Here is a 21,456-nt window from a genome sequence, read left to right on the forward strand (position 1 = left end):
TCATCTATGCATAAACCCTTTGCTTTGCCATTGCACGTTTTTCCTTTCAGAGTTGAGGAGGGCTTATGCAGGCTTTTCCATTGGAATGCCGATTCATAATTTAAGGATGTCGGTAGACGAGAACCTTTTTATTTTACAAACTCTTCTGACAAAGAACAGCCACCAACCAATCAGGTTGTATATAATAAAATGTCTGTGTTCCAGAGTGTTGATAAACCACACTGACAGTTGAGAACATACTGTACACAAACGACAGAACAAGTGAAATGCAAAGCATTTAATCAAATTAGTTCATCTTTTATTTGCACATTTCTCCAGTTTCAATGACTTTAGCCTCAAAGTGCCGATTGTACAATGTTGTCAAGTGAAAAGAAATGTCTGGTTTCCAGTCAACCCCTATGACTTTATTTGACACAAGTTTTCCATTTGACAGAGCAATGTATGGCAAGCTTTAATATTGGATTGTCTACCATGATGCAGCGATTACGTACATGGCAAATGAGAATGCGGGTCTCAACTTTTGACGTATCTCTTGCACGTGAGACCATGCCTTTGGCTGGCATCTCCTCAGCTCAGATGTCAACAATGAGCTAACATTCCCTTGGCGTAGAATTGAGTACAGGAACCTGCCACTGCCCTAGAACAAGCATATTCATCCTCTGTACACATTTGAATAAATACAATAAATAAATACATCTGAAATCACAAGGCTACGCAATGCGCCTCCTAGTCACTATACAGTATGTACAATACATCAGGGGAAGAAACCAGGCCCGGGGAAACTCAGGACCAGAAAGGCTTAGGTCTCCTATTGCTGAATAAATAAACAATTCAAAAAAAATAATACAAACCAAATTCCAACCCTGAGATGCAATAATAAATTACAAAGAATAAATGTAATGACAATATGATAAAAAACAATTTTTTTTATCACACTCTTATCGTGCTGCTAAAAAATATTGGGATAGGTGGCTCCATGAAGTCAAAGGGTCCTCTCTTTGGGATCTGACTCCCCAAGGAAACCTGGAGTGCCAAAATTCTTAGTTCTGCTGTGGCCGCAACAGTAAGTGCAATGACTGTTAGTTACCTTTGACTCAGGGTTCTTAGTAAGCCCATACAATATAGTATTCCTTTCTTGGTGGTATAGCTTTTAGTTTTGACCAGCGTAGAGTTCCTCAACATTGTATGTAGCAGAGAGAGCATTTTGGTCAAGGTTCTAAGACTTGATGGGTAGCCAAGAGGGGAGTTGGACACTGTAAATCAAATATCCACATTGGAATGTCAGAGATTTAATAAGTGGTTTGAGCCCGTAGAAGGCAGAACAAAGCCATACAAGTACAATTATGGTAAGGTTGAGATTAGCCTTTACACGCTCACAAACACTTGGCAAGACTATACACTACTCCAGAGGCAGGATGGTCTTCAGGGAACTAGGGCAATGTGTCTGGAGAACACAGATGCACATCAGCTTTAGATATTTAATCAGTTATTTAAAAACAACGGTTTGATAAAGACTAGTATACACTGGCTGGGTTATCGGTCATGTGCAACCTTAAAATAACGCATCAATTCTTATGTTCGATAGGCTTCCCGCTAGCAGTCTTATGGGCAATGGCGAAATCTAGCCAGGTATGGTGCGGCAGAGTCAAAAACATGTTGGGTACAACCCAGATTGGCTTTTCAGCGACAGCACCTTGCCTGCGATATCTTGCAACATCCCAACAAATATCTACAGGGAAATAAACACAGCTCTGCTGATGGAGATCACCAGGATAATTAAGAGGAATTAAAGCTTCTAAAATAGCTGACGCCACTGTGAAAGAGTGTTCCAAAAGCAGAGTAATTGTGGCCCTTGGTCTCAGATATAGTTAATAGGCAGTGCATATTAGCGACATACAGCTTCTTGTGTAGGACTGTTATCCTATTTAACCCAAAGGAGATGCTGGTGTGCTGCTCAGAAACACTTTGCTTGTGTGTATCACACACATCTGAAACTTTCAAAAGCAGGCTTTGCTTTATGACTAAAGGACTGAATAGTCTGAAAGTGGAAAGAAGAGAAACATTTTTATATTTGCTGAATTCACTTCTATCCCTTACAAGCAGGTATTGATGGTCAGATAGGATGAAATGTGGCTACCATATTCCTTAAGGTATGTTGGTGAACTGCATTTTTGTGCTAATTTGTATTTAGCTATACTTTTTCCACTGAAATAATGTACATCCACAGCAAAAATAGATCTTCATGGAGAACTAGTATTACATTAAGGTTTGTTTGTTTGTTTTGTTTATTTTATTTAGTATAGCGCTCCAGACCCAGGGGTAAATGGGCGCTTAAGGACAGGTTACATAATTATCAAAGGTCAATGTATCAAAGTAAATAAAATTCAAATGTACGGGCTAGAAAAAAATAAACCACTCAAAACTTCCAATGGTTGACAACCGTCCCAAAAATTGGATGAAAAGTATACATTTTTAGAAAGCTATTACAACTGTGTTGTTGGTCATTTTTTTCTAGACAATCTAAGTGAGAGAAAACACGTAGATCCATTATTAGGCTGGAAAAGTCCATGAGCAAACATTATTATTGCTTTTACAGACTGCAGGACTGGTTTGAGAAAAAGGACGAGATGAGCTTAAACAGTATGTCAGCCCAGAAGAAATATGCCTAGACCCTGCTAGTTCCCAGAATCCAAAATCCCAGCATTTGGCAAACCCATTTGTGCCGCCATGTTAGAAAGATACAGCCCTGCGCTGTGCGTTACACTAGTGATATGACAAAGGTTGCCTTTTTTTTTCTTTACATTATCATTAATAAAGGTTTAGATATTCTACCAGCCCCTAGTGTGTGGCGGTGGAACTGCATGTCTATTTTGTTGGCATTATGCAGAAAATTTTGCCAGCCAAACTGCTACAGACCAGATGTTTTCTCCTACAACTCCCATCATGCCCAATCAGCATACTCTGTACTGAGGGATTATGGGAGCTGTAATCAAAACATGCAGAAGGTGACAAATTGGATACTCCAAACTAAATACCGGAGAAAGACAGTGAGAAAAAACAGCTGTGGTAGAACCGTGATTAATGTACTTTTGTGGCGTCACGTAATACATGACTTATTGCAAGGAATGTATCCACAGTTCTTACCCACCAGGTTTCAGAACAAATACCGGATCATATACCCTTAGAGTATAATTTTGCAACACTAGATCTTTCATGTTCCACAATGTGCGATCTAGCTGGATATTAAACATGCTAGGAAATCTCAATGAAATGTACTTAAATATGATTGCTTGCAACTCGTATCAGAATGTCCCCCACTTCCAAATAACAGCTGAAAAGCTTTCATTGCCAAAATATATCACAGCACGCAAAATAATTTCACCTTTCACAAAGACATTTTATCAAAATCAGGCCCTTTCTAAGTCCAAAATCCCTCAGTTGAAGTCAATGCTCAACATATAAATATGTGAGACAAAGCCTGGTTTCTATAAAGGTTGCTGGTTTATAGCACAAAACAACTTCGTTGATCGAATGGCAAGAATATAAACAGAACATAAAAAAATAATAATAAATTAAACATGTAACATTACATTCATGCAATTTTTCTTGTGGCAGGCAAATAAATACGCTTAAATTAAAATAAATACATAGATAGCATCGATCCAGTGCATGTTTGTCATACGGCCTGCTGGCGGTCATTCGGCGTTGGGCTGTGTACAATCAGGCCAGGCTGGGGCCCAAGGTTGTCTATGCCCACCTTATGTTTAGAACCACCTAAAGATACTGTTTCAAGTCAACAATTAACATCATTATAATTATTCTATTACATTGCATTATGTACAGGCCTTTGTGCCCATAATTCATGTACAGTACGTAAGACTAAAGACTGGCCGGTTTGCAAAAAAGACCCTGCAGACTGAGACATGGTGTTTGGCCATCTTGTTCCCTTTTACCGTGTATTCCTAATGCCCGCTTTATCCCGACTCAAGAACGTTGGAGACGCCAAGTATTTGCTCCGATGTGCTATCCTTTCCTATGATTAATCTATTTCTGGGTGTCTCCGCTCCATCTAGTGACCTGTCCAGCTACTCCAGATCTCCCCCAGTCCGTCATTTCACTATTAGTTAAGCTGAACGTGTAGTGCAGTGATCTGTACACACCTGTGGAAGTTAACTGTAGTATTACTTTTGTCATTTTGTGCTCTGGTTCCAGGCGGAAATGCACAACATTTCTGAGTTAAGCCTTGCTTAGGAAAATATTCTGCACTTTACAAAACAGACCTAAAGGATGCAATTTTGGAATTTGGTAAGCTTTACACACTCCGACCAACTAAGGTATCTGAGCTTCTCAGTCCCCAACAGGGGAAAGCAAAGGAGAGAGTGCATACAGCAAACGCTTGAAAGAAGGAATGTTTTTATCCTTTTCTTGAATAAGACTACAGCAGGCAGCGAGAGTAAAAAGGGATTCCAATACAGTGGACAGTGCACCATTTGGGAGTATGAACCGCCTCATCCCCATCACTATATTTGCCGAAGTTGGAGGTGGGGAACTGTTTAATGACACTATGGCACACCAGTGAGTGCATTTTTATGGCATTGAGTTCAAATAAGTGACTGCACCTGTTTTGTAAATATACATGACTAAATAACTTAAAGAATTTTGTATTGTGGAATCATTTGAACCCCAGCTGAAGTGGATCGGCCCGTTGACCTGAGCTCCAGGGTGAACCTTGATTAATACGTAAGCAACCGTGTTGTGGGTAGTGAATTACACTTGTTTGCATCGCAATGCCGTTGAGAGTATCCAACGCTCTAATGATGTCTTGGAGAACTTGGGTTCAATTTGAGAAGCGATGATACTTTCAAAATATTACTCAGCAAGTTTGGTGAGGTGCAGCAGATCATCTACAGTTAAGAACACCAAAAATGCCAGAGTTCGGTGGTAGTGCCTTAGCTGCCTACAATAAATCGATTGCTAGCAACAACAATAATCGAAATAGAGGTTAATGGGAAGATTATTGAATGGCTCGTGTGGATTTCTGCTCGTCATTTTGAGGTCTCCCAAGAACTAGCCAAATTCTTGTGAGGTGTTGAAGTGCACACCTACTGCTCCAGAATGCACAAAGCTTTGAAGGTGGCCTATGCCACATTAGAGTCTGCCCTCAAAGGTGGGGTCATGCACCGGCTGCAAAGGGACTGCCTGCTCCCTTGCTTGCTTCTCTGAGGTTAGGATGGATAATTGTAGGGTTTTACAAGAGAAAAATGTGAAAAACTGCCCAACATATTGAGTGAAGAATGCATTGTCTGGACAAAAAGTTCTTTAGTTCTTCGAAATGCAGATTCTCGTGCCTGATCTTCACAGGTTCTCGGGTCCTACACCCTTTCAACATTATAGCAGACAGCCCAATCAGAGGTGCATTTCTGGAACAAGTGCGCATTTCAGAGTTGCATGCTTGTGGCTGGTAGAATTGCACGAGCTAGGGCGCGAAGCAGAACTGTGGTAACAGGGTTAAGGTGTGAAGTAGCATACGTTTGACCTTTTGAAGTGACCTTTGGAATGCACCTGTGCAATAGGGGATGAAGCTTTGATTAATGTTGCCTGAGTGCATGGCAGATAAACACTGTTGTGCTCAGTAACTGTGGCTTGCAAGTTCACAACCTTCAAAGTGTCCGTGGGTTCCATGAACACATGCACGCTGCATCACAGCAGCTCGGTATCCGGCAGTCACTAGCATGTTTCACAAAGAACTGTCACTGAATAAACGTCTTTAGAACACCAGCACTGTGCGTCAGGCTGCTTGATCACCACTTCTGCTTGGAAACCCCTATCACGCATCAAAAATTGGCAGAGTTCATGAGAGTTAAGTTGCACACACGGAGATTGATCTCCACGTGCCGAGGTGTGTTCCGATGAAAATAAACCATTGGGAACATACTTTTCCGAAAAACAGGCTGGTGGCACAAAGGCATTCTAGAAGGGACTAGATGACGTCTACTGTCAGTAACAGCTGGGAGAGGCAGGGAAGAATTTAGTTCGTAAACATGAGCAACAGATAGACCCAACCTCCCCCTCTCCAAGTGACTCTTCTCCAACATCACCAGTTGCACAGTGACAGAGGCGTCGAGTAAGTGACATGGCACAAACTTGGAATTCCACAGACAGCTGTTTTGGGGCTTGAGGCGACGAGGGGCAGATAATCGGAAAGGAGGAGTATTTAAAAATAGCACAGAAATCACACACATATTGACAGGTGCCTGTGACAGCAGAGGCCGGTTGGTTTTTAACCCCTCCTGCTGCGGTAGCTTCCCTCTGAGTCATAGCTTCTACTCTTGCTGCGGTCGCTCCTCCCCCGGCTGCGACTGCGGCTCCTGGTACTCGTGGTGCTGCTGCTCCAGCTCCTGCTGCTCCTGGAACCGGCCCGACTGCGGGAACGGCCCCATCTCTCGCGAGAGGAGGCGTAGCTGCTGTCGCTGCTGGAGGAAGAGGAGGGGCTCGGGCGGTAGTATGGGATGGGACGCTTCCGAGCACTGGCGAGAAAAAGAAGTCAGAAAAGAAGACATGTTTACAAGAGCACATACAAGGTGGCTTATACGCATGTTCAGTGCCCGCATCAGTCTAACTGCAAGAATAACTGAATGAATAAAACCCGTTCTACTTATGGCTGTCAGAGATGGCTATCACGTAAACAGCAATGTTTTATTTGTCTTTCATATCAAATTATATGGGCGAAAGGAAAGGGAATGGAGAAACACATTTAGGTAAAATAAAAGCACCGGAAAATAATGGGGTTAAATATGGTGTTATGTGTGCCTTTCAGATTCCTGAAGCAAAACAAGTGAATTATAAAGGACGAATTAGAGAGGGCCGTTTATAAGGATGTGGGAGGGTCGGTGGCAACAACAACGGCACAATCACAATTCATGAGCCCCTCCCCAGTTATGGCAGTACGGAGTTCATTTTCAATTCCAACTCCAATTCAAGCATATTTTGGTTAACGTTTGAACACTCCAGCAAGCACTTAAAATGTATTGTTACAACTCGCGAAAAACGAAGTGTAATTATATACTTTAAAAACAGTTTGACATTGTTTAAAACTTTTTGAACAAAGAATTTAACAGTGTTTACTCTCTTATTATTTGGACGTATGATACCCGTGAACTTTATTCACTGAAATTATAGACACAGTAATGTTGGCCCTCTTTTATTTCGCTGGCTAGCTCCCGTGTGGGATTCTCCATGACCATTAATATCCCATACTGCCGGTTGTTTTTTATTGTGATCAGATATTAGGTAATGTTATAGAACTTTTAAACGGTGGCAATCACCACTGGCGTGGTCTCACCATGCATATGATTAAATGCTTTTGAAATGCATCTTGGGAAGAAAATCAGTGGCCACGTTAGCAGAAACAGGCATTCAGTGCTGTATCTGTTATATCTATTTGAGTAGGATTGAAGTTCACAGGTATAACTCAGGCTATTTCTTTTTTTCTCCAATTTCATAGCTCTCAACTCACATGCTTTTGGCGGGTGTCACCTGCCTTGTAAACAGCTGACTCACCTGCCAAGCCTCCTGCACGCCCATTCGTTTCAATGGGCCTATCACACGCCAAAAATAAAATCGGGTGTTTTGCAACACAAATGGTTGAGAGCTATGCAATTTAGATGGTACAGTCATTTTATGCATGTGTCTGTTTTCTCAAGTTATGGAACAACATCCACATTCTCTCAGTGCCTTTTCCTGGATTAGTGGGATTTGGATCTGAACGCCAGAACTTGGAAAGATCCAAGATAAGGAGTTGCACTGAAAGCTGGAGCATTGCATCTGTCGATGGATACTGGCCACAGGACAACACATTTCAGAGTCCACACTTCTGCCAGCTACCCACACTGTGCACCACTCCCATCTCATTACTCAACAATGGAAGTCTGTCAATCCTTCTGCCTTGGTAATGATTTGCTCAGCCAGGCCGAGGTACTTTAAGACCTTTTCCCTAATCTTGTGTGGAGTGAATATTCCATACCTAAGGCTAACCTGTGCCTTTGACACCCTGGCTCCACCCAAACCCTCAGTAAATCTGGCAAGTAGAGGAACCATACATTGTTCAACTCTGAGCACTCTCAATTAACTGAGCTGTACAGTGCAATTGTTGTGAGCAATACAACAGTGATACATTGACTTACCACTGGTAATACAGATAGCATCTTCCCACTGCTCAGCCAAGGAACTCTGAAGAGCATATGCATTCTTTTTGGGGTTTTACTGCTATTTAGTCCTAATTTATGGCTGAGGAGTGGGATGATAAATGGAACACAACCTGTTTCACTAAAGAAAATAAGGCCGAACGCCTGTGCTACTTTTTTATAAGTGTGATGCAGAGCCAAGAAAGAGAGAGACATGGCGATTGTCTCACTGTTAAATGAGAGAGGTTCTAGGGCTAGACATTTTTTTTTCAATATCAATTCTTTCATGATTTGCACCTCTCACAACTATTCTTTTTGTCTTTTTTTCATTTGTTACACGCCCAGACCCTGGGGTATCATGGCGTGGTTACAGACAGCTTTGAGCTTGGTCATACATATGAGAAAAAACAAGATAACAACATATAGAGATTAATTACATTTGAGCAAAGGAGCGTACATGAATTGAATATAGTCAGCGGATCATACTATAACTAATAACCAATAATTACAGGTTTAAGCAGATATAGGTTGCACTAGTTGGGGTTCAGAAGTGTACTAGTATTGGTTGAGCAACCATGTTTTCAACTGCTTTTTAAAGCCGGGGAAGGATGTCTATCATAATAGCGGTGCAAGTGGGGGATGCCAGTGCTTGCCTGCTCCATTGAGAAATAACCCCCATAAACTGTTTGGGGCTTTCACACATTCAGCAAGAACCCTCCTGAGAACTGACACCAAAGACTAAGTTATGAGCACCTTAAAAGAAAATTGGCAGTTATGATGAAGGCTTCAGAGTAAACAATAGAATATAAACACTCTATTTGTGGAAGAACTGTGCCTGCCACACTAGATCAATGTGGTTGTTAGCAACATGTAAACTCAGAGTAATGAGATACAGACCATTTGTACATTTCAACAGGTACTGCTCATTACAATCCTGGAACATGCCTTGTACTATAGATATATTAATTTCGAAAAAGGCAGTTCCCCTGAAATATCTGAAAAATGAAACCCAAGCAAACTCGTTGTATTCAAAGCCTCAAAGGGCCATGAATGTTCTCTGTTTCAGTGCATTTGTTTCTCCCATCAACTGACAGATTATGGTACAAAGCTTATATTAATATGGTGGACTTTAAATATCTTACAAAGTAAATGAATGGAAAAGCAATGCTTTGAAAAGTCTTGGTATTCATTTCAACAGCCCTATATTGTGCTGACTTCGAATTGAACCAGGTATCAACCTATAGTGCACTGGACCCCCTTTTTGGAGTATTCCAGGGGATATTTCTATGAAAAAAAGAACTCTGGTCTGGTTTATTCTTAATATCCAAAATGAATGAATAAGAAGACCTGAATTATATGCACGTTAACAGGATGTATGGGATGCATTCGTAATTATGTAAGACAGTTTGTAAAAATGTCACCATTCAAGTTAGGTTAACATTTTGCTAGCATCCCAATAAGAGCAAAACCAAATGTGATGTGTTTTATTGGGTTTACATTTGACATCTTCATGAGTTGTATTTGTCCTTAGGACCCACATACTCTTGACTTGCAATCGTTCGTATAAGAATTGATGAATGAGTGCGTACTAGAAGAATATAGTCTGTCACAGTATTTGAACATTTGGTATAATATATTGTGATATTTATGATGCAATTGTGGTAAAATGTACTCCTACTTCAATATCGGTATTGTAGTTCACCATGATGAAAACAAGTGATGATTTAATTAGCATATTCATACAGCATAAGCATATCTTTATATAAAGGACAAACATATTTCAAGATGGTGCCCAGTTTGACACAATACATTAATGGAAGTATTCATTGAGGAACATGACATTGATATGTGATGTTTATCACATGATTTGTGAGTTTTGGGTTCTAGTCACATGATGAGAATTACGTGGTGATTGATTGTATTTAAGGAGTTTTGGCATTAGGTAAGGTTGATGTTACATTTTCATGACTGTTTTATTGGCATAGAAGATGGAACATCATTGAACGGTAAGAACTACCGTGATAGTGATGTAGTGAGTGTGAATAGATTGGTTAGACTGGAATACAATTACATGTGTGTCTCCATGGATAATGATCAACTTTTGTTGATTTTGAAAATTGGAGTTGATTAAAAGACTGTTCAAAATTAGAAGTATGTTTATTTAAATTCTGATCTATATGTATAGTTAATTTACAGAGTATTTGGGATATGATGTTTGAATTACCTGGTGATTCTCCGAGCTTCCAGATGGCTTGGGGAGTTTCGTCTCCGCTTTCTCATGGGTGAGTAGGACCTCCGCCTCTTATTCTGCCGGTCCTTATTGGCATCCTTGTCAATGGACCCATACCTGTGTTCCCTCTCTCGGTCCCTGTTTAAAGGAAAGAAAGGAAAGCAACTCGGTGTTATGTCAATTAAGTAAATGTATTAAAGCGAGACATAGACCTCATAGTATTTTGGTGCTAATAGTCCACTGTAGGCACCCACAAATTGAAAGGCTACAAAACCACTAATTCACTCTATATTTTGCCCGAACACCATGTTGAATGACTGCCTTATTAGTAGTTGAGGTAGGGTGTTGAAGTAAGTTTTGGATCTATCCAGGCTTCTTCGTATATCTGCAAGATGTACATTAACTTAAATCCTCTCAAATCCTGAATCTTTAGATTACTCTACTGGGTTGGCAACATCTGGAATATCCCATCATATGTAATCATTTGTCACAGTGAACTCCTAGGTGCCAGTGAGTGTGCAAACAAAGCAAAATCCTGGCAGCAGCGCAGAGCTCTACCTAATGATTGTGTTAAAAGAACATGCACCACAACGGAGAAGGAACACAGGAATTGATGCAAAGAAATGTGCGGAAACACAACTTGGTTTATTTGCACTTAAATTACACATTCCTTCATGTGGGCCTAAACATGGTGTTCCCTGGCACGTAGAAGGAGAACCTACTTTGAGTTTTGAGTCAATGTAAGTGGGAGGTTGCCACCGGATCTTGATGGAGTGCTCTTTACTGTGGTTGCCCTATTTCACCCTCCTGCTGGATATGCCATTTATTGCTTTCTTCTGCCATGGTCTCCATTGGTTTTTGGGTTGGGGTGAAAAAGCACCTACAGGATCTTGGGTCAGCTCATTTAAACACAAAGAGTAAAACTATATGCATACTTTGTCAAGATGGATGAGCAACTCAAAGTCTGTGAAAGGGGTCCTAACAAGAAGGACCTTTGTCCAGCACCCTCTCCTATTATGATCCACACAATTGTGGGGTATCTTTGCCCAGAAAATTGTCCTTCATTGCACTCTGTGTTAGGGTGGTTTTAGGGACCTTGGCACACTTCCTAATTCGGCCTTTGCAGAGGATCCCAATGATGATCAGTCCTCTGAGATTCTGTAGCCTTGTCACCTACTCCTACTGGGGAATAGACCACCAAGCGTTAGCCCTTGCTCTAGCAGTTTCCTGAGATTCTTACCAGGGTAAGCCCTTGTAGTTACCCCCTCTTTCACTAGTCTTCTCTCTGGATAGGATTTTCTCCTCCCTCGCCTCGACTGGGTCCTTTACAGGGTCCCGTAATTATAAGCTCCAGCTATGGATTGTCTGCTGGGTTTGAGCCTACCACAGGCTCTTCTTAAGCATGCAAGATTGCAGACTTCTTGTTGCCACTGGTTGCTTTGCAGCTTCATGGGAAAGCACCCCAGCACAATATTATTTTACTTTGTGCACCATAACTCTTCCCGTGCTTTGGTGTAAGGCTCTCAGCAGGCTCATTGCTCTGGTCTCTCCTAAAAGCCCTATTCCTCACACAGTGTGGACTTGTCCTATCCACCTCCTGTTTTTGAATTCGTTTTCAGTATGGTCATCTTAGCTAAGTCCTTTCTTGATCTCTCCCCCTTATTTGCCTGCTCATCTCAGTGTTTTAATACTAACTCTCTCGAATGCCATCTTAAATCCCACAAAGTCTGAGATTTCTGCCTACTTTTGTATCTTGGCTTAGGTGCTAATTGTTCCAAAGAGCATTTTTTTTGGTGGGTGAGCAGGGATTGGTATTTACTAACTGGTCCCTCCTCCCCCATGTATATGCACTTTGATCTCATGCATATTCAGGTGCTGGGTCCCTCTGAATAATGTAATCTGGGTCCTGCGTCTGCTATGCGCAAAGGTTAAAACCTTTATTACATTTTTGGGGTTTGGAAAAACTCCTACTTTGCCCTATAGCTACGATGGGAGTGGTCTCTACCATCAAATAATAAAGAAAACACAGTACTAGTCAGTCTATATCAAATCAAAATGGCCTATACTAAAATAAAAATAATGCCTGCCCTATCTGTTACACACAAATTGTGTAAAGGGGAATGTGCCTGCAAAGGATAGTCAGTGTTATAACAATAAGGATCAATGTGGCCGTGTCAGCTCTCCTCCCCACGTTGAACAGCACAGAGTATGGCGGCCCCGGCATACTGGAAGACACACTCTGGCTCAGGTTATCAAAAAAAGGCAGTTCAAAACATGTGTCGAGGCCCACTTTCGCTTCCACGTTAAAGTCACTTATTTTCAGTTCACTAAATGTTCTTTCCCAGTTCAACAAAAGTTCACATAGGTCCACCTCTATCGGGCTCAGACCTCTTAATGCATCAACAGTTCACGTAGGTCTCCTGCAGTCGGGCTTGGACTTTTCTCTGATGTCGAAGACCTTTGAGTGTGTGAGGCTTTTACTGTAGACCTACGCTGGACCACTTCGACTTTCACTTAAACTCTTCCTTATGTTGTTTTCCCCAGTGACTCTTGGTCTTGGTAGTTTCACGACAGTCAAAAGTTCAAAGAAATCTTTCTCTTAAAGCAATCACCTTTTAACTTCCCCTTCGAATGGGATTAATCTTGACCATTGCGCATTTCAGAGTTTGTTCACTATGTCGTTTTATAACAAGACATCAAACATTTTGCTGATACTTTTGAATGGGCTATTTGCGCTGGACAACTCTGCTACTTCTGAATCACTGGCTTCACAGTGATCTGCAAGTTTAACATTCACTACTGGTTTTCTTTCTTTCGTGTCTCATCCGTGCACACGCATCCTTCAATTGTGAGATACACTGTTGCGGCTTCAATCTTTCCTTGACACAAACCGGCCTTTTATGTCTTTCACTAACTCACTGGTTGTGTTTATCATTTGTTGTTCATTCCTGCAAAACTCTGCCGTTCACCAGGGAGGGAAAAGAAGGCACCTGTATGGCACCTCATAAGATGGACCTCCTCCACTCTGTGTGTCTTGCCTCTTGAAAAACCTTGTGGCCTCTTGGAAATGTATTTCTCTTGCTTGGCTCTCTCTGGCTCTCATCCGCATTTGGTCAGTGTCTTGGCAATTAGATTTCCTCAGCCTGGTTTGCAGCAGCCCACGAAGAGCTGTCCTCTCTTGTGACCACCCCTGCTGACTGAGTGCTTAGGAGTTTGGTAGGGATCATATGCCGGACTCAGCCTTGCAGCCTCCCTCCTATCTTCCCAAGAGCAACTTCCTTCTTTCTGCCCGCAGCCTCCTTTTACACACCTGAGCGTTAATAGGTTGCAGGGGTTTGGTCAGGGCTGGGTCTGCCTGACCTTGCCTGCCTCTGTTAGTGGGACAGTTCAGTTTTATCATGGGGCAGTCTGTCTTCTGTTTCTCTGTGTGTTTATTTTAGTAATCTTTATTCTTTTAGTTGCCTCTTCTTCTTCTTAGTATATTTTCAGAATTGGTAGGGGGAGTTGTGATGCATAGAATGTCCTTTAAAGGCAGAATGGGTGTGATTGTGATTGAGCGCTTGACTCTGCTTGGTCTCAATGGTGATTCAGTGCCACTGCATATCACTAGAGGTACTCTTTCTAGTTTTAGTACATGGGCAACTCAGTGGGGTAAGGGAATTATGGGAGTTGTAGTTTCCTGTTGTGACATAGATAGCTTGTGTACTTATTGGTGGATAAGAATTCCGGGTTTTGTAGTTCTCCGAGAGGACGATGGGAGATATATTAATTTTCCTCTGGGTTTAGAAGAAGGGAAAGCTAGGTAGCTTTTAAGGACTGGAAAATGGTTTGATATTCATTGGTGTTTTTTTATTTCCCTTTTCCAAGATAAAGAGTTTTGGTGTGATGGGACTAGAGTGATAGCATCCCGTGGAAGTATCGGGAGGGTAGGCTGGTACACGGTACATAATGGGTACATGATGGGGAAGTTTCGTGTCTTATCTTAAGGCATCTACTCTGATGTAAAGTCATGAGTTGGATGGCGGAATTACCGGCCTACTCCAAGGTGAGCGGGGCCGGTAATTCCCCATTCACCAAGGCACTTCCCCATTCCCATTTTTGCCCACATAGGGCTCAATGGGAATGGGGAAGGAGGTAATTACAGTACCACAAATTGCAGTACCGTAATTAGCACCAAGGTCCCTTTGTGGGCCCGTTTCTTAATGTCCGGCAAAGGGACCTCGTAGTAAGGCGGTAAGGGTTTACCGGTACCGGTGCCCTTACCGGTACCGGTAAACCCTTACTGCATACCGTGTAATGAGGCCCGATGTCTCGCTTTCAGGCACTCTCTTCTCAGCTTCCAAGAACCCCCTGCCCAGGTGATCCTCCCTTGCTTCTCTGCCCGCCCCAGGGTTGGGATCCAAGAGCGATGGCCTTCTCCTGGCCACCTGAACAAAGGATCCTCAGGGACTACCTGCGAGAATGCCCTCAAGTTTCTCACAGTTGTCTATCATCTTGTAGTCAGGGTCAAGCACTATGTCAGCTGTGTGGACCAGCATTCTGACTAAACTGTGACTCTCCGTATTGCCCTAGCTCGCAATGATAACATTTGTAGTGTGCGTGTATGTCCTTTGTGATTTCCTGTCTTAACAGTCACGTGCTGTGCTTCATGCTCCGGTTCATGACCTCTTGTAGATACATTGGTGCTTTGAAAGCCGGATGGGTTGAACAGTATACTAGTTTAGCCACGGAATAACAACTTTGCAGAACAAATTGTAACATGGAAGATGGAATAAGAGGAGATGAAGTCACCCCTGCTTTCTGAATTGGAAGGTGTACCACCAGGAAGACAGGGCTCAAATCCCCACCTTCCACACTTCATACATTAAGTGATTATGAGCAAATCTCTTTTCATCACTGTGCATTATTATCCATAACTGTCTGTAAAGAAAGCCTCACTCATATGGGTTTATTCTCCATAAATAAGTATAATTATAAGGGTTTATGTCAGGCATGCTGGTGAGGAGGCAGGATGACAAGTTAGGATCTTATATTGTGGGGGGGGGTGGCAAAATAAATGGTTTTCTATTGTGGGCTGGGGAGATACGAAGCCAGGCATGGGTCTTTTGCCATGCAAGCTAATTTTTTACTCTGAAAGCAAACCCAGACTCCATGGTTTAGCAATGGATTTGCTCTGCCAATCAATTCTCTAACTTTGCCACCTCTTTACATTGTTCTGTACCTAAAATGAGTTGGGATGGGAGGCGATTTAGCCTGCTGTTGAGTTACAAAACGCAACATAATGAAAACTGGGCTCAAATACCAGCTTTCCCATTTCACCAATTATATCATCCTGGTGAAATTATTTGACTGTTTGCTAAGTGGGAGAATTTCCAGGGCTCTGGGTCTCTTAGAAACCACAAACATAACTGAAAAATATGTTCCATAAAAGGAATGTAATGTCAATAATGTGTGTTATGTATACTTGAGAATGTGTGGTAGGGGGAGAGTATGTTATTGAGTTTACTTGTTCTGCAAGTTGAGGCCGCTGCACTGTGGGTTTAGGCCATTGACCTATGGGCCAGAAAAGTGAACATGCCCCCCAGGCCAAATGTTGCCAGTACTCCCCTGTCTGGGGGCTCCCCCATACACCACATCCAGGGAACACAATGTAGCTGGGGGCTTCCCCTGGCTTCCCAAGCTCCCCTGTCCTCCTCCGTCACCTCCTCAGAGGAGACTCAGTTGATCACACAGTGAATGTTTTCAAGCCGAATAATAGCCGAAAACACTTAAACATTAGGAAACCTGAATGCCAAACATTTCCATAAATTATAGTATGTGTAAAACATCACATCCAAATGTGGAGCTGTGGAACACATTTTGAATCCCTGTATGCAGATTTGGTCTCTTACACATATGGATGGCTGCTCTCCCTTTAGTTCTGTTTTCCTACTGGAACATCTAACAACTGCCGACCTCTGTTTTGTTCTCTTGGAAGTCATTGACTTCAAAAAAAATTACGAATTTATCTATTACAAGAAATTGAATGAATTCAACAGTTTAGGCTTGCAATGATTGATTTAAGATTTTGTTACATCACTGTACCTGCTGGGGCTGTAGCGAGAGTAGCTGGGGCTTCGACGGTGTCGTGAGCTTCTGCTCCCCCGACTCCTTCGACTGGATCGTGATGAATGGCTACGAGATCGTGAGTAGGACCTGGAAGGAAGACAACCCATGTGAAAAGGGGATGCCCACATCTGGACACAAGATAACATTCCAATCTGTTGATGTAGAATCCTTGTACGAGAATCCAGTTTCAAAGAAGTCGGTCAATTTACATTGTCCACATTTCTAAACCACTGATACAATACTAGGACTGGGTTCAGTGAACTACTCAGTATAGAAATTCAGTGAGGTTTTCATATAATCTTCTATCAATGTACATATATCTGAGTGTTACTTTTTGGCATACCTGCTGGACATTCTGAAAACCATACATATTCAATGCATTCTATAACGTGCTGTTCTTTTGCAATGGTGATAACGAAATTGGCAATACAGATGCAGAGGTGCACCATGGCAGTGCTCCGAGAACTTTGCTGGCTGCAAAGCTCCCTTGGAGCCTTGAGTTCGACAGTCTCTACTGGCCTGGTTTTCTGAACCTTTGGACTGTATGCAACTTTGACTTGTGACCCTGTGCTTGTAAAAGGTAATGCAGGATTAAGGCTACTGGATGGCTCCACAGCTAACGTTAAAAGACTGTGGCCCATACCTTAAAGCAACCCTTTTGACCTGGGCATTTGAGTTAGTCCAGGCATATTCTTGTTTAAAAAGAAAATTGTTGTTGATGCGGAGAGATCAGGGTCTAGCTTTTATGACTGGTGTTTTAAGAATTCTTGGACTGTTGTTCACATGCAACACACCTGGTTGGTGCCAACTGAGCTTATGGTGGTCTCATGATTGTCAAAGCTGCCCATTATAATATCCGTGCATATGTGAGGCTCACTAAGTCAGTTCCCAGCACAAAGTATCACATTGTTTAAAGGGGCATAGGAAGATTTCAATACATCTAATACGTTTTCTATATGAAGTGCAAAGGTGTTTGGAATCTGAGCTTGAGGGCTGCAACCTGGCTTGGTTAAATGTGTATAATGCAGTTGGTCAAAATGCAGAAAAGTTTCTTTGAGGATGTTTTGCAGTAAAGGTCATAAATATATAGATGAAGCCTACGGGAGACTTTTCCGAACGCCTAAAGTGATGCAGGATCTATGTCCGGCAGCACCTAACACTCACAAGGTAGCCTTTTGTATCATGAGGAAGTGCATGGTGCCTTTCTGAATACTCATACCTGAACCTGAGGAAGCTGCAGGTTGTGTTCACCTGATAGTTGATAGCACACATAAAAGCTTCACTGACCTAAAGGTGACAAGTTTGAATTGCTCTGGGTAACACCAACACAATAATGAAATGTGTCTTGATTTTAGAGAGACAGTTCCTTGTGTCTAGCAAAGAGGTCCCTAAAAATTACAATGGTCTGTCGAGAAAATGAGAAGCTGAAACAAATATTCAGTGTAGTGCGCTGAAGTGAAGCGGTATTTCTAATGCTCATGCCAGTCACTCATCATCAAATGCTGGTGGAATGCACCCCACTTCCATCTTTGGAAATAGAAGAAGTGCTTCCGCTTGAACGCCTTGTATAGGGCTTCATCCGCGGCAGGAGGTGGCGGTTCAAAAATGTTCACACAGGTTTTTAAAAAAAGGTCTGTAGGCATGTATGTGTGATTTGTAAGTGAGGGTGGAAGCAGGCAAAAGCAGTCGACGAGGCGGACCAGGGAGTTGGGGGCACTGAGTTTTAGGTAGTGGGATGTGACGGGCTGCAGAGGAGGGGTTCAGAGGGGAAGAGCAAATGGAAGACCTGGGGGACATGAGCAGAAAAGTATGCGGGCGGTTACTAGCAGATTCTGCCTGTGTTCCTAACCTCCTGATTGGCCAACACCTCTCTTCCGATTTGCTAATACAAACAAAAACATATTTAACAAAATATGTAGTATTGAGGCATCCTCCAGAAGATGACACTCAATGCAAGTCACACTGCTTTGACTAACCTCTTCCTCGAGGAGCAGGATCTGCTTTGGGACGACCTGGTTGAGGACGACCTGCAACGTGGTGAGCGTGAGGAGCTGCGTGCGGAGGATTTTCCTGAGCTGGCATATGAGAGGCTTCTGGATCGCGACCTCTGGGAGAGGCTGCGGGTTGGTGAGTGCGGCTGGATCCTCTTCTTCTCCTCTAAGCATCCCAGACACGGGGACAGGATTCCTCTGAAATGGGACAGTTTAAAAAATGTGAATTCCCAGCGACAGGGCACAGATCCTAGCTCAGGGGTCTGCAACCTTTGTCTCATCTGATTCTGTGGACTAAAACTCTCGTCAGTCCTAGTCAGCATAGTAAATGGTGAGGGCTCACAGGAGTCCTAATTACAAAAAAAATGAGGAGATACACAGGCCTTGAGGCCAGAACTATGGTTTTTAAGGACCTATTTTGGTCTAAGCACAAGCCTCACAGATTATTGTAAACAAATAATTCTGCTAAATCCAATACTGTTCTTATTATTCCCCACATAATACACACACGTCTCCTTAGTGAATAACAGACACTGCATCCTCATGATCGAGCGTGCTTCTAGAGAGCACTATGAAGCCCAATGCATCGTAATGTTTTATGCAAGTGTGACTCATGGGCTCTAAACACAAATGGAAGCTCCTGGGGATTCTAGGGAAACTCTCTTGCAACCAAGAACTGGAAAAGAAGCATTGCCCCACAGTTAGTGAACTTAAAGTCAGATTCAGATAAAGTAACACTTCTATACCACAGCCTGCTTATCTACTACTAGTCATCCGGAGTGCTAATCCTGCAAAGGAGCCTGGGCTCCAAAAATGGGCAACACCAAGCAAAACACGTTTGACTACCTGCAATCAAGCGCTGGCTCTTACAAGACCAGCGACAGGCCCATTTTAAGATGACAACCATACTGCGTTCAATGTTACCTAGCGTTAACTGTTAGCAACAAGGAGAACAGGAGTGCAAGTGGGAAAATCCATTAAGTGTGAACAAATCACATTATTTGTGTTTGTTTTTTGTATTTGTTTATTATTTATATTATGCACTACACCTGAAAGTATCTGGGCGCATTACAAGAATATGCAATTTCTTAGTTACACACAAAAAATATATATACAGGGAGCAGTGGGTAAAGGGAGAACACTTGACAATACTTACACTAAGCATAGAATAGTTTACAGTGTTTGCACTATTTACATTTAGGGAAATAAACAGTTACACATGTAATGGCCAAGCATGTTAATGAGGTGGCTAGTAAGGTGTATCATTAGATATTGAGCAGTTTTTCATAGCTTTACAACATTTATGGAAAGATTGGTCTGCTCTTAGAGTGGCAGGTAGGGAATTCCAGAGTTGTACCGCCATAACTGGGAAGCTGCTGCCACCTGCTTTTTTGAGTTTGTACCTGGGCACTTGCAGACAGTTAGAGTTAGATGACATAGTCAGTCAGACGTGGTGAGTTTTGGTAAATTCTTCCATCAAAAATTGAGGGGCTGCCTTATTGAGGCCTTTGTTTGTCAGGGAAGCTGTTTTTAGCTGTATTCTCTCTTTAATGGAGAGCCAGTTGTTGTTGCGCCTGGTCACCAAAATGTGTTGTCTACGTGGTATACTCAGAGCAGTTCTCAGAGCTAAGTAGAGTCGGACTGGGAAGGAGATACAATAGTCCCAGGCACCAATGAAAAAGTAGCAACCCACCAGGCACCAATGAAAAAGTAGCAACCCACCAGGCACCAATGAAAAAGTAGCAACCCACCAGGCACCAATGAAAAAGTGGCAACCCACAATTATAAATAAAAAAAAAAGAAACATGAAAAGTGTGATCCCTTTGAAGACAAGACAGAGCAGAGTAGGATGGCATGACAAAAATGTGAATTCCATCTTGTGTTACTAAGTCTCTCTCTCCCTAGACATAACTCTGTTTGTTGCTGGCTCTGTCACTCTATAACTTGGCACCACTCTTTGCCTCATTGCTCTAACTGGCTCATCTTTCTCTAACGCATCAGAAATCGAGGCTTGGTCTGGAAGCAGCCACCTTTTACTGCCCAACATATGCCAACAGTATAACATCCCCACGTGGGAACAAACAAACCTGAACAACCTCTATCAAGTTTTAGGTCTTTGTGCCACGTCAGAGGCGAACCATGCATTTGCATATGTCTGGTGCTACCCACAAGGGCAGCCCAACACTGAAGTGCAGTGAAAATGAACACTGTACAAGAGTATGACCAGCAGTGCCAGCAGGCAAGCTATTCTTGCTCATAGGATATCACCAGTGTGGTGCAGCATCGTTCTGGATTAGTTGTCATTTTTTTATTGCTGCATTATTATTCATGATAGTCTAAGCAAGCTTTATTTGCACTTTACAAAGAGACAGATGTTTCTTGAGTGTTACTGTCCATTCTTCATCCTAGATCTGTGTCCACTGTATGTAATGACTATCATTTTTCTAGAGATGTGCTATGTCCATTTTTTGTCTAAGTTTATGACCGGTCAAGCCCATCTCTTCCGTGCTATGTTGATTCACCATTGAGGGTTGCCTACTAGCCTTATCACTGATTGAGCGGTGGAAATGACAGGAAACCAGTAATGGCCTATTCAGTCAATAAAAGGCCCTCCCCAACCAACCACACTGTATCTAGAACTTGGAAAGAACCAGAGAGCATTGCCAGAAGATCTTTCATTTCCATGAAGCAAAAAGGCTTGCTCTGCCAATGTCCATGAAGAGGCATGGGGAATCCTGCCCCCCCACCCCTACTAAATCCATGACAGGGAAGAAGGCCAGAAAACACAGCAATGACCCATTCTGTTTCAGACAAATTCCTAATGGACCTATGATTGACAAGTATGTCGAGAGGTATCCCCTCAGCCAGCCATACGACCAAGGGACATACAGATCTATCTATGCGTGGATGATGAACTACTACAGGCCAGGATCATAGACATCTG

At 42.4% G+C, this 21,456-nt stretch overlaps 1 protein-coding gene across 1 annotated transcript in view; it reads right to left on the reverse strand.

Annotated features, from left to right (window-relative positions):
* Positions 1–267: 267 nt before the first annotated feature.
* The window catches only part of SRRM4 (serine/arginine repetitive matrix 4), a 290,445-nt gene continuing 269,256 nt past the window's right edge, over positions 268–21,456 (reverse strand). Inside the window, exons 10-13 of the mRNA XM_069619178.1 lie at positions 18,498–18,710; positions 16,498–16,608; positions 10,408–10,551; positions 268–6,527 (exon numbers count right to left, since the gene is read on the reverse strand). Coding sequence (XP_069475279.1) covers positions 6,281–6,527; positions 10,408–10,551; positions 16,498–16,608; positions 18,498–18,710 — 715 coding nt within the window. The 3' untranslated portion in view covers positions 268–6,280. The remainder of the gene's footprint in view (positions 6,528–10,407; positions 10,552–16,497; positions 16,609–18,497; positions 18,711–21,456) is intronic.

This window comes from Ambystoma mexicanum, chromosome 10, assembly GCF_040938575.1.
Source record: "Ambystoma mexicanum isolate Mex_15411 chromosome 10, UKY_AmexF1_1, whole genome shotgun sequence".
NCBI classification, from domain to species: Eukaryota; Metazoa; Chordata; class Amphibia; order Caudata; family Ambystomatidae; genus Ambystoma; species Ambystoma mexicanum.